This window comes from Manduca sexta, unplaced genomic scaffold, assembly GCF_014839805.1.
Source record: "Manduca sexta isolate Smith_Timp_Sample1 unplaced genomic scaffold, JHU_Msex_v1.0 HiC_scaffold_2507, whole genome shotgun sequence".
Lineage (NCBI taxonomy): Eukaryota > Metazoa > Arthropoda > Insecta > Lepidoptera > Sphingidae > Manduca > Manduca sexta.
This window is the reverse complement of record NW_023593478.1, coordinates 1-22672: the sequence shown is the minus strand read 5'-3', so window position 1 is coordinate 22672 and position 22672 is coordinate 1. Positions and strand designations below refer to the sequence as shown.

General features: G+C 32.2%; 3 protein-coding genes across 3 annotated transcripts; 2 read left to right on the top strand and 1 right to left on the bottom strand.

Annotated features, from left to right (window-relative positions):
* The first annotated feature begins 1455 nt into the window (after positions 1–1455).
* On the top strand, positions 1456–12434 carry LOC115456088 (cytochrome P450 9e2). The gene is made up of 9 exons (XM_030184969.2): positions 1456–2018; positions 4970–5121; positions 7579–7702; positions 8089–8207; positions 8850–9028; positions 9103–9182; positions 10167–10382; positions 10667–10918; positions 11346–12434. Exons 1-9 carry the CDS (start codon positions 1763–1765, stop codon positions 11507–11509), a joined length of 1542 nt encoding a protein of 513 aa, XP_030040829.2. The 5' UTR covers positions 1456–1762; the 3' UTR covers positions 11510–12434.
* A 180-nt stretch (positions 12435–12614) lies between these two features.
* Positions 12615–17000, bottom strand: LOC115456089 (tRNA (cytosine(72)-C(5))-methyltransferase NSUN6). Its single transcript, XM_030184970.2, is given in 8 exon segments — positions 12615–12896; positions 13258–13439; positions 13708–14001; positions 14630–14837; positions 15206–15362; positions 15978–16010; positions 16013–16172; positions 16402–17000. Coding segments are annotated over 8 exon segments (1242 nt in total). The 5' UTR covers positions 16507–17000; the 3' UTR covers positions 12615–12793.
* Positions 17001–18423: 1423 nt separating this feature from the next.
* LOC119192235 (ADP-ribosylation factor 1-like) lies at positions 18424–19862 on the top strand. Its single transcript, XM_037446064.1, has 2 exons — positions 18424–18591; positions 19714–19862. Exons 1-2 carry the CDS (start codon positions 18444–18446, stop codon positions 19845–19847), a joined length of 282 nt encoding a protein of 93 aa, XP_037301961.1. The 5' UTR covers positions 18424–18443; the 3' UTR covers positions 19848–19862.
* The last annotated feature ends 2810 nt before the right edge of the window (positions 19863–22672 follow it).

Below are 22672 nucleotides of genomic sequence, written 5' to 3'. Positions count from 1 at the left end.
TTTTGGAAGAACTTGGCCATCAAATGTGCATACAATGGTTTGAGAGGGCTTCCACACCATAGAGCCGTCTACTAAAGTTTTAAAGTTTAATCTGCGGACTTTTAAAATAGGTCCACAACCAATTGGTACAGATGAATTTTCTATTATCTCTTCCGGAGACCACTCTACTGGCACACCACGCACTAAACCCATTCTAGTTACGTTAAAAGACGGAATGAATGCCTTATAATTAAATTTAGACAGATTTTCATGAGTAATAAAAGAGTTGGCGTCAATAAATGTAGAAAAGCCAAAGAAATTTTATTTCTGCCTATCCTCTTAACACTACCATTAATAATATTTTTAAAATTGTTACGTTGTAGGAATCTCCCAAACGAAAGTGGATGCAAAGTGGTAGAGTCATTGTCCTGAATAATATGTTTTTGTACGTGAATAACAAAGGCGCACTATCCGAACCATCATATACTTTCCTGCCTACAGTTTGCGCGGGAATCGGGGTTTCTGAGGTAATAAGTTTGTTAATCGATTGGGGTTGACTAGTCTGAGAAAGATCTTCGCAATCACAGCCATGTAGGTTATCATCAGATGAGCCGTGTTTTTACGTCTTTATTGCAACGCTTGCATACATGTCGGCGACTTCTTTTTAGAGGCCGGGCTGATGCAGATGCATCTGTCTCCATACCCGACTCGGAGGCATAATTATGTGACTTTTCAGTCTCATTAGACAAAGTTGCCCGCCGGAGGGACTAAGCCCCCGGATCAGGCGGCAAATTTATAAGACCTTACTATTCTACAGTTTAAATATATGCAAAACTTACCAAAAATGATGAACTAAACTAAAAACACTAATCTACAAAATATACAGAAAATTTAACCCTACTGATAACTTATATTTACAAAATTAATTATTTTTTATCAAGATTAAAAAAAACACGTCCGCCTATTTCCAAGTTTCCCGCGCTTTTCCAATCCTCTTTTTTTTGTGCCTATAAGCACTGGGTTGCTGTGTTACACCAACGACAACAAAGTTATTAGGAAACGATATCTTATATAAGTAAGATAGAAATAGCTTAGATGTTTCAGATTTTTGAAGTCAGTTATCTTGAAAGAAAATATTTAAATTACGATAAAGTAATAAGCATAATTCCTGTAGATGGAAACACTTCAACTGTCAAATAACTCCTGCGAAAAACCCTATCAGGGTTCCCAGCATAGAATATTTCCCTTAAAATTTAGTAGGATGGGTACTTTATGGGGGTTTATGGATTACGTATTATTTATTTGTACTTATTTCTTGACCTACCGGATATGTAGTTTCTAGCATACTTCTACATTATTAACAAGGTTGTTTTTAAATTTTAGGGGTTTTTTGACTTAACTAAGAGGTAAATATTTTGGGAGTTGGTAACACTGAATGCGACTACAGTTACTGTCTACTACATTTATATCTGTATGTAGTGAGAGATAATTAGTTGACAAAGTGCTACCTAGTACTCACTCTTGTTATACATTGCAAAATTGCGTTGTGGGAAAAAGATTGGAACGAAACTATTCACTGCATTTTGTGATTTTATTTTGTTAATAACCTAACAGACGTTATGTATCATTAAGACGACACATTTATAAATTACATTACGATAGGCAATATAGACAGACTTTTTGTTTTAAATACTACTGCGACGAAAGTCTATTCAATATTTTTGGACATTATAACATACTTTATTAACAATAGGCAGTGAGCGCGTGTAGATTAATTTAGCCAATGGAGTTGTATGGAGCCCTAATGTACAGTTTGTTCGTAATCTCTGAAGAATGGAGATTTTTCATATTGATAAGCACAGTGATAGCTTTATATTTTTACTATACGAGCACCTTCGATCATTTCGAAAAGAAAGGTATTCCATTTATGAAACCAGTTATTTTGTTTGGAAATTTGGGACCAAGATTTAAAGCAAAAAAATCTTTTCATCAGTATCAATTAGATATTTACCAATATTTTAAAGGACATCCATACGGTGGTGAGTATTTCTGTAATAAAAGTATTATACTAACACAAAGTCTCGTTAAATTACTAACAAAATAATTAATCATGTAAGTAGTTACGTAGATACAGCGGTTATCTAGTTTTTTTTTATATTGACTAGTAATCATCAACTTAATATAAAAAAGTTAAGTACTTATGTTTTATTTTTTGCGTATTTGTCTCAATGATTGTCTAGTGTATTCCATAGTTTGTTTTTTCATATGACTAGCATAATTCATTTGTGTAGATACAATTTCTCACTGAGAGGATTAAGTATATTATCTGATGTTTACATCACGTAGGGTTTGCAATCGCGCACTATATTCTTTTCCGCGAAATATTTCGTGTAATTACTCCCATTACTCTGATTGCGTTGTTCCGGAATCCGGATACAGATTAAGTCCGAGAATTGGTTAGTGTATTTAGGTTTTATCATTAGAATTAGTCAGCTATAACTGACAAAATAAATAGGTAAGTACTGATTACATCATGACCATAATCAATCATTGTTATTATTTATCTATTAGTTACTACAATGTATGCTTGTTTAACAGCGATAAACTTAGCGCGAGTGGGATGAACTGTCGCGTCGGTTAGAGATATCGGATTAGATCAAATTACAAGGTCGACCACCTAATAAAACATGAATCATACGTAAGAAACAGAAAAACCTGATTAAGATTTCATCAAAAGTAATCAGAAAGTTTTTGTTTACTGCCCGCCATCCGCATAAACAGCTCAGGAGATAAGATGCCTGAAAAGTAAAATTCTGAGGCGTTGTTTCACAACTTCTGAGTAAATGCTACTCGTCACATAAACGTATAAGCAGACCAAATAGAAAAATCACGCTCAATAGCGGTCATAGTCCGCGCCATGTGGGAGCAAAAACATTTTAACCATTTTAACAATTTCATAAATGGCTAGAATGACTTCGTTGCAGGGAAGAAAAGTAAAAAAAAAGGCCAACACAGAGCGAGACCCAGTTACGGTGAGGACCCGTGCGGTTACCAAAGCAAACCATATTTCAAATAACAAAAAAACAATACCGAAACACATTATTTTATAATATATATGTACAAATTCTACTATATTAATGACGATTTGCATGCATTGCAATATGCAAATATAGTAAAGCTTTGTTTCTCATTTATGATAAGAAAATATATATTATATTACATATTAGTATGGCATTTTATTTTGTTGTTACACGATGGTTACAGCACTTACCCATGGTTTGTAAAAATCATCTAAACATGAAAAAACGTTCTGAAATCTATTAAAAGTCCTTCTGGCCGGTCTAGGCAATTAATTTGCTCATTAAAAAACATGGTAACCAGCGACGTTATATCCTACTATTGAACAGATTCATCATCAAGCATGGAAATCGCCTAACTTTCACTCATTTGAAGTTGTAGCTAAACGCGAATTCCTTGTGTACATTTGTTATAAATTCATATACCTATATCATACCTTTCTATCTTTATATCTGGTTAAAATGAAGGTAACTCTACAGTTTGTTGTAAGTGTAAGAACACGCGCTGGAACGAGCTCTTTCGACGTCGCTTGCATAGTCTAATGGCGTCATGTAAGTTATGTGGATTGAGAAGTCTCCAACTCGTTTCGTAGATCAAGTAATATTTGTGTTAGTTTTCTAAAACAATTAAGTTTTGGATTCGATGGACGGAAATTATACTTATAGTATTAATTTATTTAATCATATTTAACGATATAGCTATTGAACTGTGAATGTATACTTTTAATAAAATAATAATATGAATTAGACCATATAGGAACCGTGCTGCGCCGTAACATGGTGTGCTGGCATGGCGGTAAGATATTTGCATTCGTCCGGATAGCGACTGGCCACCGTACAAAGGATGTAATTTGTAAAACCCGCCATAGTAACCGAGTAAAGAGAAATGAGAACATGTGAATCGTTAGGTATCTTTTATAAGAAAAAGTTAATCAGTATATATAGTAATATATATATATATATATATATATATATATATATAATATGTACATTATTAAACGTGATTTTAAATCCACATCAGAATGATTTCAGTTCAATTAACCAGATTGTGAAATTAGGCACATAATATGGTAATCATCTGAGTAAATAATTTTCTATAAACATGAGTTGATTATATAATTAATATTTATAATTTGTATAAGTAATACTTATATAGTTTAACTTTTCTGTTTAATAGCAGCATCATATAATGTGTATGGTTTATGAACCAGATATACTGAATTTTATTTTCAGGCCATGAAACACTGCGAGTTTTCGTATCTTAATAAATCTAGAATTAGATTTGTCTGGCGCCATTTTTAAAAAGTAAAAAAATATTGTATTTGCAACAACATTAAACAATATAGAGTAGATAAAATAAACTATAGAATAGACTAGTATCAAAAATTTACGTCATAAAATATAAAATATTTGAAACTAGCTGTGCTCACAAGTTTGTCTGCGTTTACTTACTCCGTGTGCATTATAAGTACGTCATTGAGATGATCTATTTCTTACCATTACAAAAAATAATTTAATATTACCTATATGTAATATAAAGTTTGTAGAGTTTGAAGTCGGCAACTTATTAAAATTGCTAGACAGGTAGGCAGGTAGGCAACTACCAGGCATTTAGCCAAGGTAGATAAATATATGTACACATATACGAAAATAATGAATAATTTCAATGAGGGCACCACTTTCATCAATCATAGGCAATTGTAAATATTTTTTTTATATTTTAGTGTCTTTTTGCATTATATATTTGTTTTACGTTCAAATAATAACTACCCTATTGTAGGTAGTAATAGCAACTTATTTATTCTTCATAACTTATCTATCTATACCTAACTTCATAATGTTTTTATTAGGACAGGAGCAGTAGACAAAAATAAAACAATATATACTTATCTATGTGGATTTTCTCATTCTAGGCATTTTCGAGGGTAGAAAACCGGTTTTATACATCTTAGACCCGGACCTTCTGAAAGCGATTGTTGTACGAGACTTCGAACACTTTACTGATCGTATGATTCTAAATTCCAAGGAGCCAGTTTATGCGAGAAGATTCCTTTTGAATTTAAAGGTGAGGCTTAACCTGTTCTTATTCATTTAAAGTATTTGCAGGGGCCACAACTAGGTAATGTGCATAAGACTGTTAACCATCTCAAAGGAGAAAATTAAAATACAGTTTTTAAAATCGCAGCATCAGGAAAATTTGTAAGTGAGCATATTTGACACAGCCATGCCTAGGAACCGACACTAGGCCTATCTAATATTTGTACTAACCCTGGCACCGGAATGAAGTTTAAAATCTAAGTACTCGGTTGGTACCATTATCTAGCTCAGTTAAATTCAACCCCGAATCGTCGAATTTTGCAAGTGGCCCACCAGACTTAAATACAATCACTAAAAATAAAAAACTTCCCAAGATCACTTGCATCCGCATCTATCTGTCTATACTAATAAATCCGATGATTTTGTTGTTTGAACGCGCTAATTTCAGAAACCATTGGTTCGAATTGAAAAATTCTTATAGTGTTACATAGCCGCATTATCGAGGAAAGTTATATGCTATATAACAACGCGCTATGACCAATAGGAGCGTAGCATCAATGAAAATGTTGGAAAAAAACGGGGAAAATTGACTCCTTTTGAGAGTTTCCGTTACGTACGTTGCAATCATGCATGGCGGAATTTTCCCTCTTTAATAGCAAATTATAAATCGAAGTCTCCCGCCGCATCTATCTGCCTGTCTGAACGAGATGAATTCAAAAACTACCATACCGGATTTCGGATTAAATGTGGTATGAATATAACACGTTCGAATTCCCTTACGTATTTATGAGAAGTTTATGTGCCTGCTTACTCTAAGTCTAGGAGTGTAAATTATCTCTAGAATATTTAAAAAATATCAGAAGAAAGGATCGTACTAATCTTAACAAAGGCTCATTAGCCATTAAGGGTTAGTTAGCTTTTCTTATGTCTGTAGTCGTAAACTTTTAGGTATAGGAACTAAGTAACAGAGATGTGAATTATTTGAAATACATGTATTTTAAATATAAATACAAAATGCAAAATACCTATTTTTATTTTATATTTTAAATACTTTTTTCGAAATGTATTTAGTATTTTATTTGAAATACTTTATATAAATATTTTGTATTTGTGAGATACTAAATAGTTTTGTTACATTTTTAATTCATTTTTCTTATTTTTCATTCATCAAAAGTTTATTTATAAACGCTCAGATCATAATCCTTAATGTGGTCACTATTGTCACTAAAAACAATATTATGCCAACATTGCGCGTCAAACAAATTTGAGGTCAATAGCGGTAACTACATTCGATCTGGAACCACTACAATATTTAAAATACGAAGACAATGCTTTAGAATCCTTGAACAGATGTCCAAATGTAAAAAAAAAACTCAAATTTAATACCTGCTTAGAAAGTTCTGCACCTGTTAAACGACGATTTTCATTGGGTAAAATTATTAAGAGGCCCCATAGAATCAACATGAAAGATGAACTCTTTGAACAAACATTAGTATTAAAATCAGTTAAATAAGTACAAGGCATTTTATTTGAAAACCTATTTTGAAATAACGTATTTTGCATTTTGTATTTAAATACTTTTTCTAAACTATTTTCACATCTCTGCTAAGTAATTATCGATTCTGTGATAATAACCGTAATATAATTCCAACTGTGCAAAGACAGATAGAGTACCTATCTGGCACTAACAAATATGTACATGGTTATGAGGTTAAGCTTGAATTGGCTTCATAGTAAAATAATTTGCTTTGGGTGAGTTTATTCAATTGATAGATAGGCTTGAATTTTATGCTCTGTAGTTTGCGGACATTAAAGAATTCCGCCACGGGTCCCTTGGCTGTAGTAAGAGGCAAAATTGGGGGTCCGAGACTGTCACGGGTTGAGCAATGGGGGGCTGTTTACTCGACTACAGCAACTCCGAAGTGGAAGAAAATGCGGCCCAGTTAGTCTTCCGATGTCATAGACGCCTAAGGCGGCCTTTATGTACGGCAGCGCTCCCCCGAGGCAATTCTTGTGCGCTTAGTCTCCACACCAAATGCACGCCCATGCATGGGGGCATATTTGCCGCGGCCCTAGGCACACAGTTCATTGTGTATACCTCATGGTTGTAAATACAAATTGAGGCCCATAAGGGTTCGCGCACATTTCCTTCCTTCTGCCCTCCATGAGGGGTATGTCCCCTTTTCCTTTCAGTTTTTAAGTTTTTTATTATTTTGCCGCCATTTTCAATAATCGATCTCAATCGCTTTTTTCGTTCGAGAAAATTAACCAATTAGTACAACTTTTTTTCTGACATGATTACAAACGAATTATTTTCATTGGTTCATTCTCGAAATCCGATTGAAAATTATGAGTGGGATCGTTTATTGAAAACGACTATATGTGGTCATCTCGATACTTGTACAAGTGTGTAGTATTTGTATGTAAACTGACCTACTTTTACTAGTGTCAAGATATATACACAAATTGGTTCCGTGATTTACAGGGATCAGAATGGAAGGGCGTCAGGAGTACCCTCACGCCAGCATTCAGCTCGGCACGCTTAAGAAACATGCTTCCACTTATAGAACAATGCTCAAAGCAAATGGTGGATTTTCTAAGACAATATGGTATGTTTGCATAAATGTTTATCTTATCTTCACAGTCTATATTAACACTAAATTTACAAGATGATGAGTTGTCTTTAGTGGAATTTAACTATAGATATTTTCAGTTTTGCTAATTAGACCATAACACGGATCAATTGCTAAAATATTTATTGTTAATCATTGAGGTACAAAAAATAAACTTTATTAGTAAAAGAAGTGTAACATCAAACATAACATTGAAAACGAAATAAATGTTAAATAATATTTAACGCGACAAATATAGTTGTCTGTCCAAAATCCTAAATACCTAATATAACATAATTATTATACAACCTTATATACATCATAATATTGACATTGTATGTGTCACGCGGTACTACTATTATATTATAAACTTCTATTCACAGATTCACAAGAGGTAGAAATGAAAGAAACTATGGGTCATTTTACTTTAGAAGTTATTGGAGCCTGCGCGTTTGGGATCGAATGCGACGCTTTAAATAGCGAAAGGTCACATTTCCTTCGAGTAAGTTGTATACTGAATTATCGTAATTTATTCAACCCTGAATATATTGTGCGAGTAGGTTTCAAAGTGTCTTTTGATAATTATAGTATTTTGATCGTGTAGGTTAGCGATTTACCACTCGAATCCGTTCAGCTGTTACTGCGTTTATTCCTAACTATATCCAAACACAATACCAAGATGTAAATATTTTCACAAATATCTGCATTTATAATATTATTATAACACGGATTTTATAGCGGTTCTTTATATTACTGTTTTCTCCCGACATTTCGAAGACTTTGCAGCCTTTATGGTGAAGAGGCAGACTGAGGTGTTGGTCATCCGCAAACCAAAGTTACAAGTTAAACCTACATTTTACAATTACTTATATAATTTTTAAATTATTTTTCGTTGTTGACAGTCCGATCTTTAACATCCGTAAATAGTTTTATTTCAATGTCTAACATTCGCGTAAGCATAAGGAATCATTATTATTACAAAACCCCCAACATTTTTCGTCCTCATGAAACTACGTGTCTGTTTATTATATTTGTAAAAATATCTGTTGTTACGAATAATGTAAAAATATCGTCATAATATCACCGTCTTCAATTTAAGTCAATGGCCTATATAAATACCCGTAACACAAATTTTATTTTACAGGTAGCCGAAAAATTCGATTACATGCCGAAATATAAAAGAATGTTCCTGTTATCAATCTTACTTTTTATGCCAAAACTGCTACCTTACTTGAACTTATCGTTCTTAAATACAGAATCTACAGATGAATTAGTGAGGATGTTAAAAGCAGCGAAAGCCGAAAGAAAAGCAGCTGGTTCTAAGTAATAGTTTGACTATACATTTTTGTTAACGTTGCATATGCAGGGGAATATTATAATATAAATTATATTTGCAGGAGCAAAGATTTCCTACAAATACTCGTGGACTTCGCAAAAAAAGAAACACCCGAGATGGAGAATGGAAAAACTAAAATAGGTAAGTAAATATGTCTTTTTAAATTGAATATTTACTAAAAAAGACTTATTTTTTTTACACCAAATAATACAGCTACTGTTGAACGGTGAGCTTTGGGCCTCATTAACGAAAGTCGAGACAAAAATCAAATTGAAGTATTTTTTTTTTGCAATTGAATGACAAGTTACAACGAAGTATGCTGTACGCCTAATGGTAAGTGATACGACCGCTAAAGAAAGAAAACGAGTATGGGGGTCTTTTTTAGAGTAACGGAAGCCAAAATATAATAGGGTACCGGACTCATTTTTTTTTCTTTACTATTATCAAATATTTACATAATATAAATTATAACACAGAAGGAATTATTAAAATCCGGTAAAAAATCAACAAGTTATAAGTCTTTGAATTTCGGTGGAAGGGGTAATTAACAAGAAACAGAAAAGAGACGAAATATCCACATGTGACGTCATCGGGGGAATTACGACGCGAGCGAAAAAAGAGATGAAGCGATATCCCCACATCGCGCCCACTTCTGCACGTTACAATATTTTAAATATGAATTACTCGCTCATTTTTTAACCAATTGTGATGCAGTTTTCGCAGGAGTGCTTCTTTTTCGTATTATTAACCATTACATATAGAATAATGTACAAAATCAAGCATAGGCCGGTCCCCTATTGTACAAGCATCAGGCAAAAACTACTGCATGGGATTGAATGCAATTTACACCGATGTTTTAGTAGAGGTCTAACCTAAAATATAGGCTATATTTTATCCCAAGAAAATATAAAGTGGGACTTTTATTCCGGAAAAATATTTTCACGCCGGTAGAGAGCCGCGATTAAAAGTTAGTCTATATCTAAAGTAGAAACAGCTGAACGGATTCGGATGAACTTTGGCACACGAAGAGATCATGCTCTGGATTAAAATATATTATCAGGGGAAATTGCTTCAATAGAAATTATTAGAATATATACAATTTATAGAGGTAAAAATTACTTTCAGAATTAGACGACGACACCATAGACGCTCAGTGTTTGCTATTTCTAATCGCTGGATATGAAACATCCAGTAGTTTGTTGTCATTCGCCCTTCACGCGCTAGCGACTAAACCAGACATACAAGACAAATTGCGTCACCACATCAACGAAGTCACAGAAGGGAAAGAGATCACTTACGAGCTGCTTTCACAATTGCCGTACCTTGAAGGATTTTTATTAGGTAATCTACAATATTAACTACCTATTACTGCTTGGAGAAACGTTTATCTTCAAAATTAATGATAAAATAATGACTCAATATTATTATTTAGTTGACGATACTTTTTGTACAAATATCAAATAATTTATTTCTTATATATTGCTGGCGCACTATTACAAAGTTCTATATTATATTTCTAGCACAAGTTGAATTATACAGGGTCATTTTCACATTGCGTAATTAAATGTCCGTTTTAATCTAAGTAAACATGAACATAGAAACTTAAACTTATTATATATTTTTAGAAACATTACGGATTCATCCGCCCGTGGCTAGGATTGACAGAGTGTGCACAAAACCTTACACACTGCCGGGGACATCGATAACACTTAACGTAGGCGATTCCGTTGCAATACCACTATATGGTTACCACATGGATCCAAATATATATCCCGACCCGCATGAGTTTATGCCCGAGAGGTTTATGAATAACAATAAATCTGAGCGACCGTCTCACTTGTTTTTGGCCTTTGGCGCTGGCCCAAGGAACTGCATCGGTAAGTACCAAGTCGTGCATTTTTCTTTCAAGTAGATTCAAACATTACCAGACCTGTATTATATATTATTCCATGAGAAGAGGTTTTCTCTACTACTGAAAGGGTTTACTAGACTACAGGCCGAAATTAATGCACGATCTTGATACTTGATCGGTATCTCGGATTGAGTGTGAAAATAGACCAATCAGAATAAGGTGTTATTGTGACGATTATGAATTATTTATTTTGACTGGTTTCTTTTCGGGATAGTGTTATGATCATTCCGGTATCAGCCTGGGTATATCCGGTACCAATAGGCCGGCATAATTATGCACACTGCCGAGAGGTAATCATCCCTCATCAGTCGTCGTTCTATTGGACCCCACTCTTAAGTGTCCGTATAATTCTTTATGGCAGTAAATATGTAATTAATTCCATTCCTTTCCAGGTTTACGATTTGCAATGCTTTCAGCAAAGGCAGCTATGATTGCCCTTATGAAGAACTTTAGATTCTCAGCATGTCCTAAAACCGTGGATCCAATAAAGTTGAACACGAGATCAATACTGATCAAAGCAGAAACAGGGTTATGGGTTCGCATCGAATCACTGTAGACATTGTTTTAAAAATCATTTATGAACTTAGCATATATAAGGAAAGGTAGAGATTAAAAATAACTCGTAGGTAGCTAACTCGCCTCATTAATCCATAATTATTTAGGCTGTGACCCACGACGTCATCGGTTTATCTCAAGTCTGTGAACGTTTGCCAGTAATAGTTCAAGCGGAGCTGATGAGTACAAGGTGAATCTAAAACACGGATAATTCCTTTTTTGAGACGGGTAAATAGAATATTGTGTTGACTCAAAATGGAAGTGCGATAAGCAGAGAATATGATGTCTAATGTCATATTATTTAATATGCGAATGGAAAGTATTTTCAAGTACAAATAATACATATAATAAACCCTGATGATGTTTCAAAATAATAGTTTGACTAAATATAATCAGTCATATCTTGCCATATACAACTATAGGTAAAGAATAATTTATAATAGTTTATTATATTTTATAATTTTGTTCATTGTTGATAAAAGGTTAGACATTATTGTTTTATATATAGTAAAACTTAAATAAAATTGTTTAGTTTTACAAAGTTTAAAGGAATTTATGTGTAAACTTGAGAATATTTTTTTATTAAAATATTATTTCTGTGAACATATATGTTATAGTTAAAGGAAATTATCCTTAAATTTTTGTGGGTGTTAAAAATTGCCATACCTTTCATCATGAATTTATTTGCTGCTATTTTTTATTATAGATCATAGACATAAATGTTAACTTTTGTTTAAATATTTGTGAGATATTATTGCTAGATTAATATATTATACCACTTTTGACCTCTCAAACTTTTAATTTAGTGTTGTTGCTATTATATACATGGTGTATACTGGTGTATATCACTACCAAGTGATAAGGTATTCTTGCCAATGGTTTATGTAGATTTATAATATATTTAAATAAAGGGATATTGTTACAAATATTTGTGGTTTTAATTTTAGAAATCACAAGTTTAACCTTATAGGTATAGTTTATGGTGCAAACAATCCGCAAAGGTTCGACAAGGATTTTCTGATCCATAATTGACTACATACATAGAGGGTATAAATTGATCATTATATCTATGCTTAAAATATTTTTTAAATGGGCTGAAAGTGATATCTCTCTGTACATATCCTGTCCCTTTTAATAAAAAAAAAAAAAACAAAGATAGTGTTAGCTATTTTCATCATTTGTGCCTATCTTCAAGAAGGCTAAAAAGATTGGGGTTGATATACTTGAGATAACCCTCACAATATTACTTCTTTATAATCATAACACAATATACTTATAAATATGATTATTTTGAGAATGCTGCTATGAAGAAACCTATGTGATCTCTGTATTTTTCCTCAACTAGTCTAAGCTCATCGATTTCGGGGCCAAATCTTTGTACCAACACTCTGAAAATAGAAAAAAACCTTTTTATAGATTTCACACTAGTATCAAATGAGTTCTCCACTGTACTGTAATGCCATATTTTATATATATGAGTTTTGGATGGTGCCAAATAATTCAGCAGACATTAATAACGTAGTAGAAACCGGTTAGTTTTTAATTGCATAATTACGATTTACTACATTTGTATACCTTTTTTTTGCGTAGATAATTTATATTTCGACTTTCGCAAGTATTCCTTCTTTTAGATTTTGTGATAACTAATTCATGGCGACGACATTCCAGATTAAATAAGCTTTAAAGCCACTCCTGAACATTGATATTTGTTAATTTGAATTTTTTCGTCACATGAAAATACTATCTTACCTTTGTTCATCACTCAGGCCCACGCCTGGCAATCCCGGACCTCCATGAAATGGTTCGGCTGGTATTAATTTCAAATTCGGAAATTTTTCTAGCGCCCAACTAACCAAGGCTTCATTCTCATCCACGGTCGTGGTACACGTGCTATACACTAATCTGCCGCCCGGTTTCAGCAGTTTTACAGCCTAAATATTAAAACCATATGGAGAACATAGTACGAGCTGTTTATTAAGAACACGCAAATATTCAATACTTCGCATTTAACAATCATGCAAGTATTGTTTTAAATTATAAAAAAGTAATGAAGTATTTATAAGATGTAAGAAATTATAAATGTGTATTCAGAATTTTGGTTTATATGTACTTAATATGATATTAAAGGATATCAAAATGATAATTTATACTTATTCTAATTTTGCTATAATAATGAAGTACTTATACTCAAATACTTACATTGGTCATTAACTTTTTCTGAACAATTGTGTATGACTTAAGCATGTTCAGTGACATCACTTTCTTTCCCAACTGTGGTCTCTGACCTAAACCACTGCAAGGTGCGTCCAATAATATTTTATCAAAGCTATCAGGGGGGAAAGGCGGTCCACCGTTAATTCCACTACTATCCTCAGAGCAACACTTGGTTGAATCAAAGCAATATGGTGTGACGCAAGTGACTCCATGTGCTTCACATTTCTCTTGGATTTTTAATACCTTCTGTGGTGTTTTGTCTATGGCTATTATAAATGCCTACAATCATAAACATATCGCACCATTAGCATTACAATGACGCAGATGCAAAAAAACATTAAATTGACTTTATAATCCAACAACATTTGAAAAGTAATAAACTATCGTATCGTTACTATCTTGTCGTAATTAATTCCAGTAATTAAGTATACGAAAGTCGATGTAATTCTAAAAGTGTAACGTTTAAACATAAATGACGTATAAAAGATGAATTATGAGAATATAATATGCAAACACGATGCCTCAGTGGTGTAGTTGTATTGCGTGCGCGGTATGACTACCGCTCTGAGGTTAGGGTTCCAATTCCATGTTGGGTAAAGTGACATTGGGTTTTTATACTCAGGATCATCCCCGAGTCTGGAATTTGTGCCAGATTTAGTGATAGGCTAATAAAAAGTTAGTTTATTGTGATTTGACCCTAATGAGTTATTCCACATAATTTAATAAATAAATGTGTTATCAAGTAGGTGAAGAAATAACTGCCTTCTCTAGTCTTATAGCCTCAGAAATATAAAATTTCTATGGCATTTCTTGTTTAGTGGTGTACACAATATACAATCGTATAAGTAAATTCTTAGAAGAATTATTAATTTCTAACAAGTAAGCTTGATACTACATTTGATATTACCTTATTTTTTGACATTTCTCCTAAGTGTGTAGTTTTATTGCCCGGCGCCGCACACATATCTAGTATATATTCATCAGCTTGTGCATTAAGTACCCATGAGCACACTATGGACGGCAAGTTCTGGAGTAAAAGATAACCCTTTGGGTACATTGTCTCATTCACAACTGGTAACTTAGAAGCAGGTAGGAGCGTATGAATTGCTATGCCTCTGTAAAATGTTTATTATGCTTATTAAGACATCCTACTAATATTATAAATGCGAAAGTTTGTGAGGATGGATGTATGTATGTTTGTTACACTTTCACGAAAAAATTACTTAAGGGATTTGGATGAAACTTTACACTAATATAGGTTATGCATCAGAATAACATATAGGCTACAATTTATGATAATTTTGTGTAATTTGGTCATAATATAACGATACATATCGAGTAAGTCGGAAAAAGAAGATTATCCCGAAAAACTCCTTCGAACGGGCGAAACTGCAAGAAAAAGCTAGTCTTCAATAAAGAAATATATCTATAAAAGTATTTTGTTACATAAATATTTAAAAAGGACTTAAAGTAAAATACATACTTTGGTTGGACTCCATTATCAAATAATTCAAATCTTGACATTTTCAAAATTCCTGTACCAACATATAGTTTTTCACCATCATAAGGCACTTTGAGACCCCGTTTGCATTTTCCCTCGAGGTCACCATAAATATCAACTTTCATACCTGCTTTGCAATCTGAAATAAACATTATTTTAAAATGTTACATTATTTTAAAAAGAAAAGTGAAATTGCAGAAATCTTTGAATAAAATATACAGTTGCAGTATTAAAATTGTTTAGAATATACAACATGATATATTTATTCTTAAGTGAATGACCATTTTCAAATCTGCATATTATTTGTTTGCGAGTTATACTAGTAAATTATTTCACCATATCAGACTCGAATTCTAGATTCCGGGCAGACTCAGCGGAAAAACAATATAATTTTGCCTGACTCATGAGTTAAACCCATATAGATCCTGTATATAATACAACTAAGCTACAAAACACTCCACTTTATTTTTCAAATTATTAGCTGTTGTGTCAATCAACATATTGTTTTTTTTTATAAGTTCATGGTAATGTAACCTCACTGGATGTGATAATAAGTATAAAGTGGCGTCCAAAAGATTGTCGACTGACAAGAGATTATTAAACCTCAGCAATTGACACAATTATGCTGGCCTGTTGGAACCTTGTGTATGGTGGTTGCTATCTAGGGGGATATAAAATATATCTTAACACCAGTAAATTATCATTTAGTACTTGGCGCATTGGCTAGCATGGAGCAATATTTAACTATGCTTACTAGGTGTTAGGCTCATAACAGCAGGAGCAAAACATGAGCACCTCTCAACACAGCAGCAGCACATGCCGCATCAACAACTACTTCAATCCCTGATGTTTCTACACCAACATCTTCGTCCCATTGACTTAATATAAGGCAGTCTTGTTTGAGACAGTTGTAGTCAGGTATGTGTTTTGCATTTAGTTCTATGCTTTGCTGGAATTTATATCATTTTAGTTTTTATAAAATATGTAACATTTTAGTAAACCACTGGGATACTGAAATAAAGATTCATAATAATACCAGATAGCATGTTCTTATTATATTTCATATTAATTTGAAATTCTTTAATAATATGTACTCTTGTATACATAATATAATGCAGTTTATAAATGGTTTTATATCAGTTTAAGACTAAGATAAACTTTTAAGAAAAATAACTTACGTTCACAAGGGTTTCTTGTAACTTTTTGCTATTAAATGGCTTTAATATGTTGATTCTAAATGTTGTGTATTTAGGACATTGTATAACCCAGTCTGATACATCCATTATAAACCATATATTGCAATATTTGTTTATTAGAATCTATCCGTGGAAATCAATAGAGTACTTAATTTATAATTTTTCAGTAAAGAAAATCAATCAAAGAAGACTTAAATGAGACTTCCATGGAATGGGAAATGAAGCCAAGAAAAATAGTTAAGATAATCTCATGTATATGAAGTAGTATGTAATTACTAATTATTCTGTATTTTTTAGTTGGTGTGTCATATAAATGTGCAATAAACCGAAACCTCAGAACAATAATTATAGTTTATAAAATATTGTTCAATTTGATAACCTAAAATTCGAAGTAAAAATTATAAATACACTGATTATGAAACAAATACTCTGATCAATAAATGCACAATAATAAAAAATGAAATCAATAATTTCCAATCGACGGGAAAATATTTTAGTTACTTATTATTTAAAAAAAAATATAAAGTTTAGATAAATTGTTTTACAATGTTTTTGCATTTGGCATTTGGCGCAATTTCGTGACATTGACAGCGGTCATATTTTGTCAACAATGTGTCATAGTGGTGACCAGTGATTAATATCTGAGGATTAAGAAACAGATTGTTGATGTGATTTTTTTATTTATTCATACAGATTTCATAAAAGTACATCGCTTATATTTTTATTCTTAAAAAAAGGTATTTCCTATTTCTGTATAAATTGTTAAATTATATCCATCTCTTTTCCATACAACTTTGTTTATTTTGTGTACTCTCGCTCAATTTAGATTTTTTTGTGGAAGGACGAAGTTGTGTAAAGAAATTGTTCATTAATTAAATATACAATAAAACTATTATAGATTAGGGTAGCATCACTAGTACTACACCGAATCTGTAACAGAAAAAAATCAGAAAATATATGATTATTTATGCATAAAGAAACAAAAAAACGGCGATATTCTGAAAAATATAGAAATTCCATAATATTTCATTAGTGGTGATAATGTGATAAGTAATTTTTATAGAGGTCACGTTTTATGTTTGGTATGGCACCCTTCAAGCCATTTTTCCGTTAATTTGTCGTACCATTTGTGGTAAATACAAGTTTAACAAATAAACTTCGCAGTTTAGTTGCATTTATATATGTATAATAATTAATAGATCTCCGAATCCATAAATTCACTCAATAAAGACAAGGTATGTTATTCCTGAATACTATATGTAAACGGGGACGGATTACAACGCGGGCGGAGCCGCGAGCAACAACTAATTACTTAAACATAAACTGATATTGGATACTTTATTTACGTAGCATTAACATACCTATATATTAATATTGATATAATACTATGTTTAAATAATGGGTTTATGTTATTACCATAATAATATTTTTTATTAATTTTCATTGATTAATAGACAAATAAAATTTCTTTTTCTAATACTGGCCACTTTTTTCCAATACGTGGCATAGGCACGAACAAACTTCCACGTTCGCCGCCATTTTGACATCCAGCGAATTGTAAAGAATTCATTGGACTATAACGTTTTTTTCTTGATTTTATAGACTTTTGCTTCTGAAAATGTAAGTCAACTGCCTTGTTTATTTCTAAGAAGTGTTCCTATTTATTGTTTATCAGTCTAAATCTGAGTTATGTGCGTTTGAAAAATATAGGGTGGTGACCGCAGCGTAGACCAACAGCGGTGTCGTTCAATCTTTGTTGGAGTCCCATCTATAATTTGCTGACGCATAAACTAAAATCCAGTTCCAAGCGATACGTGTCACTTTTTGCATCGACAATAAGTATTTTCCCATATTTCGTCATTGGACTGAATCCTATAAAACGTTTTGCGCAAAATAGGAGGACCTGCCATGTCATTATCATTGATTCAAATAACGTGTGCAATTGGTGGATGAGTCACAGTGAATATTGTCGCGTATTGTTTTAATAATAATTTATCTTTTCAGACTACTTGCAAAGCTTAAAAATGGGGAATATGTTTGCAAATTTATTTAAAGGCCTATTCGGCAAAAAAGAAATGAGAATATTGATGGTCGGTTTGGATGCTGCTGGTAAAACTACAATTCTATACAAACTAAAATTAGGAGAAATTGTTACAACAATTCCCACTATTGGTAAGTACTCTTTCGTTATTTTAAATTTAATATTTTAATAATTTCTGTGTTCACTCATTATTTTATAAAATTTTATTAATTACATATAAAAAATATTTATTCATGTACATAGTATTATATCCTTAATAAAAATTGTCTTCATTATTTGTGTAGCTGTTATCAGAATGCCTATAATAAAAATGTGTTATAATGTTAGTTATAATTTTACTGATAAAAACCTTTTAAATCATGATATCTTATGTGGCATTTTATCATGATTTCTACTTTATATATATTTAAAATCATAGATTTTCAATAAAAATATTTTTCTTAAAAATATTAGAATATTTTGGTGTATGTAAAATATGTGTGTTGAAATATCAGTGAATATTTATTCTTGTCAGATCTTGGAACCTTACCTTAAATTTGAGTGAAATTAAGTTGTTGCTACTAAAACATGAAATACTCAGAGTTAAAATATTTTTTGTCTTGAGGACTCATAGATTAAACAAATAAAAAATGACAAATATTTTAATTTTACCAACAAGGCTTATGATTCTTCGAAACAAAATAGCATGTGTTGCATATTTTTATTGAGGATTCAGAGAAGATTTATAGATATTGATTAAAGTTGTTGCTTACATGCAGAAATGGACTACTCAGAATAATTTTTTATCACCATAATCATAGATTTGTATATTATACATTGACTATCAGCTAATATATCCAAGATTGGTTTTGAGATATTGATTGGGATCATTGTTTCAGTTAAATCAATTTTATTGCAACATAACAATTATGAATCACCATTTTTCAACTAAAGGCCAATTTCAACACTTTTAGATAACCATTTAGTGGGATTTTTGTTGTTTTAATGATTTCAGTGATGTAGTATGTTAATCTGTTATAGTATTCTACACCATACATTTTGCTTCAGTATTCATAATCATATAGTATTTGACATAAAAAAATGTATATTTGGAAATCTAATTAGGTTATACTGATAACTTTGTGAATACATGACAATTAAATTACACGTACAATGATTAATTTTTTTAATATAGTGTACTTATACAGTGTATATAAAAAAATATGAAACATTATGTTTTGTGTTAATCATGATTATTATTTTGTACATTACAGGATTCAATGTGGAGACTGTAGAATACAAAAACATAAGCTTCACTGTGTGGGATGTTGGTGGTCAAGACAAAATTAGGCCACTGTGGAGGCATTACTTCCAGAATACACAGGTTAGACAACTAATAATCATTTAATTATGCATGTACATTTTAAATTGAGTGCCTAATTTGCTTAAATTACGCAATTTATGTGAGAAGAACATAATTTACATTAACTAAGATTGTAGCTTTGTTATTGATGTAGAACTTGCAGGCATTGTTAACTATGGAGTCTTATCGGTCTAAAGAGTTACTTGAAGTTATTGTACTAGCAACCATTTGCACATAGTTCTGTATATTACAAACAGCAACATTTTCAAATGATGTGTGCCTGTTAAAATTTATATATTTTATGAGAACGGCAAAAAGTAAAAACCAAACTGCTAGTTCTTACAAAAACTAACTAACTAACTAACTTCCTATGGCAACATCAACAAATTTCCATGGTTTTTTTTGTGTAGTCAGTCATGCTCTTTTGCTTTTGACTATGATAAATTTTTTGTGAATAGAGGGAGTATTACATATTTGCTGTATCAGTACCTGGGTTATTATTGCTCTAATAAATGATTAGTTTATTATATCTATAAAGTAATGTTAAAATAACTGCATAATAGCCTTGAGTAACATAAAACCAGCAGCTTCGACTTATTCAGGTATATTTAGTAAACAAACAATTTCCTATTACTTAAATTAGTATTTAAAGGTAAAATTGGCGTAAGGGTACTATGTGTATCATATTAAAGTTTATTAATTTCTTAATTCCGGCAGTGTGGGAGGCGTTGTTGATCTGTACTGAGAATTAGTTTGACATTAGGTAGTTATAAAATTAGGTGTATTAAGCAGCGGTAAAGGGTCCATATAAACCTATTCCTGCCGGCTTCCCTTTATGTAGAATTTATGTAAAATCCAATTGTCATCAGTACAATTTGCAGACCGCATTACTGCACATTGGTACATATATCTTAGGTCGGGTTCCCTATCGGAAAATTTCACCCTTCGCCACTGGTATCAAGTGCAGTCAGAATAATTTGCATGCTTTGAGTGCCTACTGTATTGCCAACCCCACTTTGTAGCTCACAGGCCTTACACGTATAATGTAAAACATATTATTTTCTGGTCGCGGTTTCGGCTGCTTGCCTACTGGCAATGAAATTAATTTAGTATTATCATAGTCAAATAAGAAGGGTGCAATGTCATAGTTTTAAGCAAGTTTTAAAGTTGTTTTATGTATTTTTTATTACCTGGATCAGTTAGTCAAATTACCATTTCAATATCATTGATATAGTCATTATGACTCATATTAGTAATCGTTATCCCATATCAATAACATTTAAACAGGAAACTCGGCCAGTACTACGACTATAGTAACTTGATGAATCATAATAATAGATTAAAAAAATCCTTATATATTAAAAAAGAAGCAAATATCAAAAAAATATACTTCTACAAAGCGTAAGTATAAAGACCATTTGAAGATAGTAGCCAATTAACTACGTAGGCGATGTTCGTAACGTATATTATCTGAATCGTTGATTCTAATAATATATGACTGTATGCAACTCAATCCCATGCATATTACGCAGTATCGATTTGCGCTGTCTAGTTCAGTGAGGTTAACCGGCGGGGATGACTATTATTACAACAAGCATATTCACTCATGGTCAAATTAATAGGGACGCAAAATGCAAATTAAAAGCAAACGCAGAATAATATTTTAAAAATTGCGTTAAGTTATTGCTATATATCCCAGTGTATATCTACAAAAATGTATTGTTTCCGTTTTACGATAAACATGATTGGATATATTGAAGTGACAATGGTGGATCCCATTGTAGTTCAAATGTCGACTTCAATTGAATTTCTTTTCACTTTTAATTGGGTGGCTCGTAACATGACGGATTTCTAATCCTGACAGTTTCCGCATTGGTTAACGATAACATCGGACTGGCGACTGCACTAATCTTACGGACAATCTCACAAAAAAGACACGTTTGTCTGAGTAGCAAGGTTATTTGTTAGCAGAATGTTAAAAATTATGACTTCTTATGAAGTAAAAAGTAAGCTTTAGAAAGTTCGGCAAGTAGCAATTAGCACTAAAACCAAACAAATAAGACTTAATGTACCTGGACAAGAAGAATTCTTGCTTGCTAGAGTGCCCATTGTTGCCGTAAAATGTCAAGCAGTGCGCTCAAATTTTGCTTATTCATATCAAAATGGGAATCGTGATTCTCGGCGAATATTCCTTTCCACTGATGAGATATCTAAAATTTAATGTCACAAAGAGTTATGTAGTAAAAGAAAAATAAACCAAGAGAGAATGCTTTTAAAGACGAAACATGCTAAATATTAGAAAAACATCTGCTATTTTACAAAATAATGGCCAAATTATAAATTCGGATTTTGTTAATTACAAATGGTAGAATTGACAGTTTATTTCATACTATCACTAATTAAACTTGAGAAGTCTTCCTTTGAGCCAATTTTAGGGTTCCCGTGTAGGATCACTTTTTTCCCGTCTGTGGCCTGTCAAGACTCTTTTCCCCCTAAATTAGTAGAGGTATCATGTAGAAATTTGTATCGAATACTAGAGTCGACGGTTTCATGCAGTTATGAAAATATCATGCTTGTAATTCAACACACATTTTTTCGGATGGATTTTGCAGCTTTCATGGTCACGGGAGGGACCATAAAGTCTGCAAAGCCTTCGAAACTTCGGCAGTGAATAATATTATAAAAACCGCTATAAATTCTGAAAAATGTCTTTATTTCAATGTCTAACATTAGGCGTAAACATAGGAAATCATTAGACTTATTATTTGTGGGAGTGCAATAAGTGACTAGAGATCGAACGTGAAAGTAAGGTTGGTCAAGTTTGAACGTATATACTTGGAACGTTACCTACAAGTTTGTACGGAATCCTC

Coding starts and splice junctions, on each gene's coding strand:
- LOC115456088 (XM_030184969.2), top strand. CDS start 1,763: ATGGAGTTGTATGGAGCCCTAATGTACAGTTTGTTCGTAATCTCTGAA. Junction 2,019..4,969: donor TAAAGGACATCCATACGGTG/GTGAGTATTTCT, acceptor TTCTCATTCTAG/GCATTTTCGAGGGTAGAAAA. Junction 8,208..8,849: donor AAAGGTCACATTTCCTTCGA/GTAAGTTGTATA, acceptor TTTATTTTACAG/GTAGCCGAAAAATTCGATTA.
- LOC119192235 (XM_037446064.1), top strand. CDS start 18,444: ATGGGGAATATGTTTGCAAATTTATTTAAAGGCCTATTCGGCAAAAAA. Junction 18,592..19,713: donor TACAACAATTCCCACTATTG/GTAAGTACTCTT, acceptor TGTACATTACAG/GATTCAATGTGGAGACTGTA.